Source organism: Poecilia reticulata, linkage group LG9 (assembly GCF_000633615.1).
Source record: "Poecilia reticulata strain Guanapo linkage group LG9, Guppy_female_1.0+MT, whole genome shotgun sequence".
Taxonomy (NCBI): domain Eukaryota; kingdom Metazoa; phylum Chordata; class Actinopteri; order Cyprinodontiformes; family Poeciliidae; genus Poecilia; species Poecilia reticulata.
The window spans coordinates 33681695-33689204 of NC_024339.1; the positions used below are offsets into that span (position 1 = coordinate 33681695).

General features: G+C 36.6%; 1 protein-coding gene across 5 annotated transcripts; it reads left to right on the plus strand.

Annotated features, from left to right (window-relative positions):
* Positions 1-6: 6 nt before the first annotated feature.
* On the plus strand, positions 7-5969 carry LOC103470821 (uncharacterized). 5 transcript variants are annotated; one of them, XM_017306473.1, is made up of 10 exons: positions 7-59; positions 505-610; positions 895-965; positions 1037-3059; positions 3140-3256; positions 3341-3373; positions 3489-3575; positions 3717-3764; positions 3867-3923; positions 4536-5969. In XM_017306473.1, exons 1-10 carry the CDS (start codon positions 27-29, stop codon positions 4787-4789), a joined length of 2829 nt encoding a protein of 942 aa, XP_017161962.1. In that variant the 5' UTR covers positions 7-26; the 3' UTR covers positions 4790-5969. The 5 variants fall into 5 exon arrangements, with proteins under 5 accessions (XP_017161962.1, XP_017161963.1, XP_017161964.1 ...); XM_017306474.1 differs by having other exon boundaries at positions 3347-3373; XM_017306475.1 differs by lacking the exon at positions 3867-3923.
* Positions 5970-7510: the final 1541 nt, after the last annotated feature.

Genomic DNA, 7510 nt, shown 5'->3' on the forward strand with positions numbered 1-7510 from the left:
CTGACAGAACTGTAGGTGAAGAACCGATGGCATCACTATCCTCACCTGTCGATCCACAGGTGAACAGCTGTCCGACTTGGATATATTTGTAATTTGTCTGACAGGCATTTTAGTGGATATTTGCTTTTGAGAGCGTAGACACAGTCCCAGCAATTCTTGTTTTTGTTAGGGGACAGTATTTTGAGGACTGTGTGTCGATAACCCGTAGTGTAATTTTTTTGGAGCCTTCATTAAATTGTTTCTTCATCTTTTCTTGGCAGTTTGTCTAGCTTAACCGTAGCTTTTTACACAAGGTTACCAAAGCCAGGGAACAAGACTCCCATAATTGCATAGTTTGTGTTTTTTCACATTCCTGGAAGCTGCCTACAAAATTATCACTGAACGCTTTCAGTGATTTCTTTTACAAATGAAAGGCATCCCTTAACATTCATTTTCTGAAATTAAAACCTTTTTACATCAGAATTGTGCTCTTACTTTTATAATGATGCAATGTTTTTTCTACAGAAATGCAACCATGTTTTACTGCACTCCTCATTTTCAAGCATTGAAAAATGCACACATTGCTTGGGACCTTTTGTAGCCCTCAAGTGGAATGGTCTGAAATGTAAAGGTGAGTTTACCTTGTGTGGTTATTACTCCTTTAGTATATCCAAAGTGGATTAGGATTGGATTTCTAAATGACTCTTAAAGTTTAACATGTATAGATCTTGYTATTCAGATGTAATGGATGATCAAAAATGTAATGTTTGTGATTAGTTTTACCTATTGGAATGATAGATGTTATCTCTACTACTTGTGAAAATATTTAAATTATGACTGCTTTTATACAAGGAACTTTCTGTTTAATAAATATGACCATAAAAACCTTAACTTTACTCACACCCTCTTTTTTAGACTGTTCTTCAATATGGCACAACATCTGCTATGAAAAGATCCAGAGGACTGATTTTTCACCATCTTCATGGGTAAATGTCTTTAGTTCTCTTTTTGGTACTTTTTAAAAGAGCAATACTTAAACAATATCTTTCTTGTTAAGGTTTCGGACAAATCATCTTCAGCTGATGATGTTTCAGACAAAGAATACATACCTGACTCTGCCAGTTACTCAGATAGTTCCGTGGAACTCTCAATAGATGATTCAAATTATTTCAAAAAGACTATTCTTGATCCTTGTTTCATTGCACCTTTGCCAGACTGTCAAAAGAGTGATGGTGCAGAGAATGACTTGGCTGAAGGTCTTATTTCTGAAAGTGCAGACAGTGCCAAAAAGGTTGTTCAGAAACAGATGAAAAGGTCTTCTGAAAATAAAAAACCTCTTGACGTTCAAACTGAAGGAAGATCTGTGGAGCCACTCCCCAGATCTGAAGCTGTTGAAAGCATCCAGTCTACAAGTATATCATCATCAAGAGATACAAAAAACTACTGCTTTATTTGTGGCAAGCCCCAGTCTAAGATTGCTCGACACTTAAAAGTCCATGAGAAGACGAATGCTGAAGTCGCTCAAGCTTTGGCACAACCAAAAGCCTCAAAACTGCGGAAAAAAATACTTGGACAGTTGCGAAATAAGGGGAACTCTACTCACAATAAAGAGGTTTACAAAAGTGGCAGTGGACTGCTAAAAATTAAACGTAAACCCAAGCTGAAGTATAACATAAACCAGTATGTTCACTGCATGTTTTGCCAGGGATTGTACCTTCGGAATCACCTTTGGCGGCATGCTAGTAAATGTACATCCAAACCAAGAACAACTGATGAGACAGGACCAAAAAGGGTTTTGAGCTTGGCCTCAATGGTGGATTCTGGACTATGTCAGCAAATATCCCAAGGTGTTTTTAAGCTCCTAACAGTGATGAAAGATGATGAAGTTTCTGCTGCAGTGCGAAGTGACTTTTACATTCTACAGCTTGCACAATCATTTTTCAATAAACATGGTCAAGATCCCTCCAAGCATGAATATATTCGACAAAAGATTCGTGAAGTTGGAAGGCTTCTGCTAATCCTGCGGAATGAGTTTTCTATATACAACATTGAAGATGCTGTCAGGCCCTCAAACTTCCATGTACTTGTTCAAGCAGTCAAGAGAGTTTCTGGCTTTGATGAAGATAGTCATTCATATAAAACTCCTAGCCTTGCTCTGAAATTAGGACACTCGTTGCACAAGATCAGTGACCTTATATGCTGCACAGCTTTAGTATCAGGGAATGATGAGCTTAAAAAGTCATGTCAGGCTTTCAAAACACTTTATTTATCAAAGTGGTCAGAACTTGTCTCCCACACAGCTTTAACAACCTTGAGTGATAAGCGCTTTAACAAGCCTTCCACGCTTCCTTTCACTGAGGATGTTCAGCGTCTTCACCAGCATTTGGAAAAGGTTGCAAATTTAGCATCTGAGACTTTGAAAAGTGATCCGTCACCACAAGCCTATAGGGAACTGTGCAGAACTACATTGGCTAAAATCATTTTGTTCAACCGAAGACGAGGTGGAGAGGTTTCTAAAATGCAGCTGTCTGCCTTTCTAGAGAGGGACACCACTCCCTTGCATAAAGATGTTGCAGTTGGTCTTACAGAGTTTGAACGACAACTTTGTGCCCATTTCAGCAGGGTTGAAATAAAGGGGAAAAAGGGACGAAAAGTTGCTGTGCTTTTATCACCAGACATGGTTGAAGCCATCAGCCAGCTCATTAGCAGAAGAAGGGAGTGTGGAGTGCCAGACAAAAACACCTTTCTTTTTGCTAGACCCAACTGTCCTACCCCTTACAGAGGACAAGACTGTCTTAGGGTTTATGCAAATGACAGTGGTGCCCAAAACCCTGAACTTTTAAGATCAACACAACTTCGCAAGCATGTTGCAACATTGTCCCAAGTGTTAAACCTAAGAAATCACGAACTGGACCAAGTTGCAGACTTTCTGGGACATGATATACGTGTTCATAGAGAGTATTACAGGCTACCAGAGGCTACGACTCAACTGGCAAAAATTTCTAAATTGCTTCTGGCAATGGAAAGAGGGACCTTGGCAAATGTGCAAGGCAAAACGCTGGATGAGATTGAAATTGAAGGTACTTTTCAAAATTCTATGTTCTTGTTTGGATTAGCGTTTTTATTTGTTACTGAACTGGTTTTAATTTTTCTTTTTTAGATGAGTTGGAACTGACTGACGCTGAAAGTGGACAAAGTGAAGTTGATTGTGACCAATCCGCACTTGTAAATGATACACAATGCTCTACAAATCAAGAATCTAATGAATCTTCTGGTGGTATGAATATCAATTGTCATGCCTGATGTAATATTACATGTTTTTAAAATTAGACATTCAGGTGTGTTCTGTTTACTTACCCAGTTACAGATGGTTTAGGAGAAGAGACATCACAAGGTACCTTGTTTTAATTTAAATTTTGATTACTCATTGCTACAAGATTTTGCCATTTCTTCAGGTTTTTCTTTACCCTCCTTGACAACATTGTTGAAGTGTTTATTCTATATTCTAGGGAGAACATCCTCTATGCCATCTGCTGAGAAGCCTTCGGAAAAAGTAGAAGATATGACTGCCTTAACAATCGTCCCCCCACCTCCCAGTTAATAATTTAGTTTCAATAACTTAACATAGTAATCATTGCACAATATAATAATGTTCTTTAATTTTGGCTAAAGGTTAGGTTTCTGTGCAGTTAAGACTAATATAGCAGACAACTTGTTTTGCATCTCTAATTTGACAGGTTGCAGAAAACCTCAATCTCCTGTTGAATTACCTGGGACCTCTTCTGGTATGACTTATTTCAATTAACCTTTCATTGGACATTTTGTAACTGATTTGAAATTTTGTATCTATTATTTTGTTGGCCTGAAGTATTACTAATGTATTGTAGGAAAGGGAAAGGAGATTATTGCACCACCAACTGAAAAACCCTCAGAACCCCAAGATGGTATGACTGTCTTCCTATCCATGATGGCTCTTTACTTAGTGGTATGGTTTAGAGATACTGACTTAGGGCTCATCATAACATATTACAAGAATTGAGTATTATCCTGAGCTTTAAAAAGCCCAGTAAGAAACATGCAAAGAAGGGGTTGGGTCTGTGCAATTTTTAACAAATAAGGTTGAAACAATCTTACAAAGTTAGTTGCTGATTATGATCAAGTAATAAACTTCTTAAACACAGAATGGACAGGACAGAATATGAATCATGACAAGCATGTCCTGGTTCTATAACAGGTCATAAAGCTTGCAGTGTAGTATAAAAGTTTATATTTGACATGCCAGGGTTGTAGATTCATGATTTCTAAGTGTAAAAAATGCAGTGTATCACAACTTGGTAATCAATTTAATAATAAAATATGGGAGAAAAATTGTAGGTGGATACATACAGTATTTGATTCATGTCATGACTAAATGCACGTTGAGAAATCCAATTGTCAAAGGGTAACGAACACAAACTGGAACTGGAATGTAAAACTTTGTCACAAGCATACTTTTATAGCAGACTCCTACATATGATTTATATTTTAAAAAGTAAAATTGTCTCTCTTGTTTGTAGATTATCCTGAAAAGCACCATCCTCAGAGACATCAAAAACGGCCCTGGTCTCCTAAAGAAATTGCAGCTGTGTTGAAACATTTTCAGAAACACATTGACAGTGGGAAGCTGGCAAGTTTTGTTGAAATTCAACAGTGTCAACAGRCAGAACATCCTGCTTTAATAAACCGCTCAATTCAAAACATAAGAGACTTTGTTAGAAATCGTGGTGTGTCCAAAAAAAAGAGAAAAGGAAAAGCTAAAAATGTCAGATAAATCTTGAGCCAAGATGCTCTAAACAAAACCTTAAGAACTTTCAAGCATTCTTTTGTTTTAAAAGTAAAAACCCAGAAGTTCAACTCTTAAGTGAGTATAAACGGCTCATTGTATTAGAGAGTATGTACTGCTAAAAGTAACATTTAATGGAAAAGGTGTTTTGTTTTTAACCTTCACCTTTTTTGGTTTGTTTGCTTGTTTGTTTTGGAGTAGTTTTCTATAATGTGCTCTGATTTCTAAGTTGGTCCAAGATTGATGTTGTGTGAAGAGACTCAACTAAACTTGAACTCTTAATCATTGTCAAAGTAATTCAGAAGATTGATTTTTCAGGTTGTTGAAAAAGGCAAATATTGTTCTAGTAATGTTTTCTTAAAGGTATCACAATTAGTTTTTTTTCTTTTAAGTTGAGCTTCACCTTTAGTTGAAATGAGGCACAATGCTTTGTAGAGCATTGTACCTTAATTTGAAAGGGCTTCAGGATTAATATTTGAATAGAATAGTGTTCTTAAAACCTGCTTCAAAGAAAGATTTGTTTGCTTCTGAATAAGATTTTTTTGTTTTGAAGTAAGATTTTTTTGTTTTGTTTGAGTCATGTGTATTGTGTGGTATCTAGAAGAACTTGGGTTTAAGTTCATTATTGACTAAAGTCAAACTGTTTTGAAAAACTAAGCTTGATAAGGATCCTGTGTTTTGGTTTGCTCCAAAAAATAAAAATTGCAAAAGACAATGTCATTTGTTTATTCCATAATATGTTTTAATTTGTATAGATCTAAACATTACCCCATTGGTAGTGAACAAGCACTATATTGCTGACCATATTTCTAATTGGTTATTATTTTTTTCATATTTGGACTGAGATTTTTGTAGTCCGTGCCTGTGTTCATGACAAATGAACACTAACATTATTGCAGGGTGCGAATTAATCCATTTGATGCTCATTTGGGTACTTTAGTATATTTTAGGGACATTCTTTGAAGACTTATTTTAAATGTCCTTGCAATTCTCATTGGTACTTATAATGTATTGTTATGCAGGGGGTGTGGCTTATCTATCTAATTACCGATGTCCTGTTAATGTTGCATAAAGTCAGGTCATTATATTTAGAGTTGTGTAGTGTGTAAACACAATTTTAACTGAGATCTTTGTTGAGTGGCTCATTAAAGATTTTTTGACACATTCAGCCGGTCTGTAGAGCAAGTGGAAAGGGGTGCTCCCATAATTCACCACTGTGTCTGGTTTGGAAAAATTGTCCTTACAATTCACCGGGACCTGTATAGGTGTGTGTGTGTGTGTGTGTGTGTGTGTGTGTGTGTGTGTGTGTGTGTGTGTGTGTGTTTTATTCCCTCCACTTTATCTGTTGGTGTTCATGTTCGTCTCCTCTTTTCCTTTATTTACTCCCCTCTGTTTGTTCGTCCCTCCTCTCCGCCTCCATGTTGAGCTCAGATCCTTCCTGTTACTCTGAAATGAAAGTCTTGGTTTTCTCCTTTTTCTAACCTTGTTTTTTTCTTTTATACTTTGTTTTACTCGGTTTTGAGATGAACTGAATGTTTCTCTTTCAGTTCAACCATGAAAAGGTTTTGATTACGTTTCAAAAATGTTATAGTAGAGAGAAATATAGTCATGGCAATAAACAAGTTTATATGGAGAGAAAAAATAAAATTAACTCAACATGTAATAAAAATGGAGAATAGAAGAGATGTAAATAAAGAACATAAGTAAAAAAAGAAGCTTTTTACTTTGGATGAACTAAATAACTAAAAGGGATAAAGAAGAAAAGCAGCCAATAAAGTTCCTCTAATCACTGAGGAGGAAAAACTGAAATGCAAAGGAAACGTGTGTATTGTGTTTATATTCACACTTAAACTCTATTGTTATAAAATGTTAAATCAAACATGACTTAAAAGAAATATCACTTCCTAATTTAACACCTTGAAATTGGGCCCCTGTCTCTTTAAGAAACTCCTGCTCTTTCTGAGGCTCCGCCTTCAGGAAGTCATCTCAACATGGCTCCTCTATTAACCCTTTAACAGCGTTGCTCTGAGCAGCAGATCCACCAGCTGTTTGCTAACGGCTGCTGGCTAGTCTGAAGGAGCTGAGTGGGGAGCTGCTCTGTGAGGCAGGAGCCTGGAAACTGCAGCTCTGAGGAGGAGCTGCGCCTCGAAGGCGGGGCTAGGGCCACCCGGGCGTTTGGCAGCTGAATGGTTGCCATGGCGATTAAAGGATTTCTGCATGAAAGAATCAACATTCCAGGAAAAAAACCTTATAACTTGACGGAAAGTTTTAAAAAGTTGCTTTTACATGATACCGCCTCTTAAGGATTCCTCAAGTAGTTGGATGTTTATATTCATGCTCTTATTTTGAAGGGGGTGAAAGCTATTTACTCTTTTTTCCCTGATAATTTTATGTCAAACAAAAACCAAACAGTAATAAAATAAAACAGACACTAGATGAGAAGATACAGAAAATATGAACTAAATTATCAAAAATAAATTGGTGCTTGAGGGATTCAGTCCTTCAAGAGCAGAAATATGTTGAATTGGTTTGTTCTTTATTATCGGCATTTGCTTCCATTTGACTAAAGGGAAAAAGGAGATAAAGAAGTTAATAATAAAATATTTTTTTTTTATTTTGGATCAACATCTTGATCCAAAATATTAGCAAGAGAGTTTCACTAACACCAAACCAGCATGTTTACAGTGTGTGTGTGTGTGTGTGTGTGTG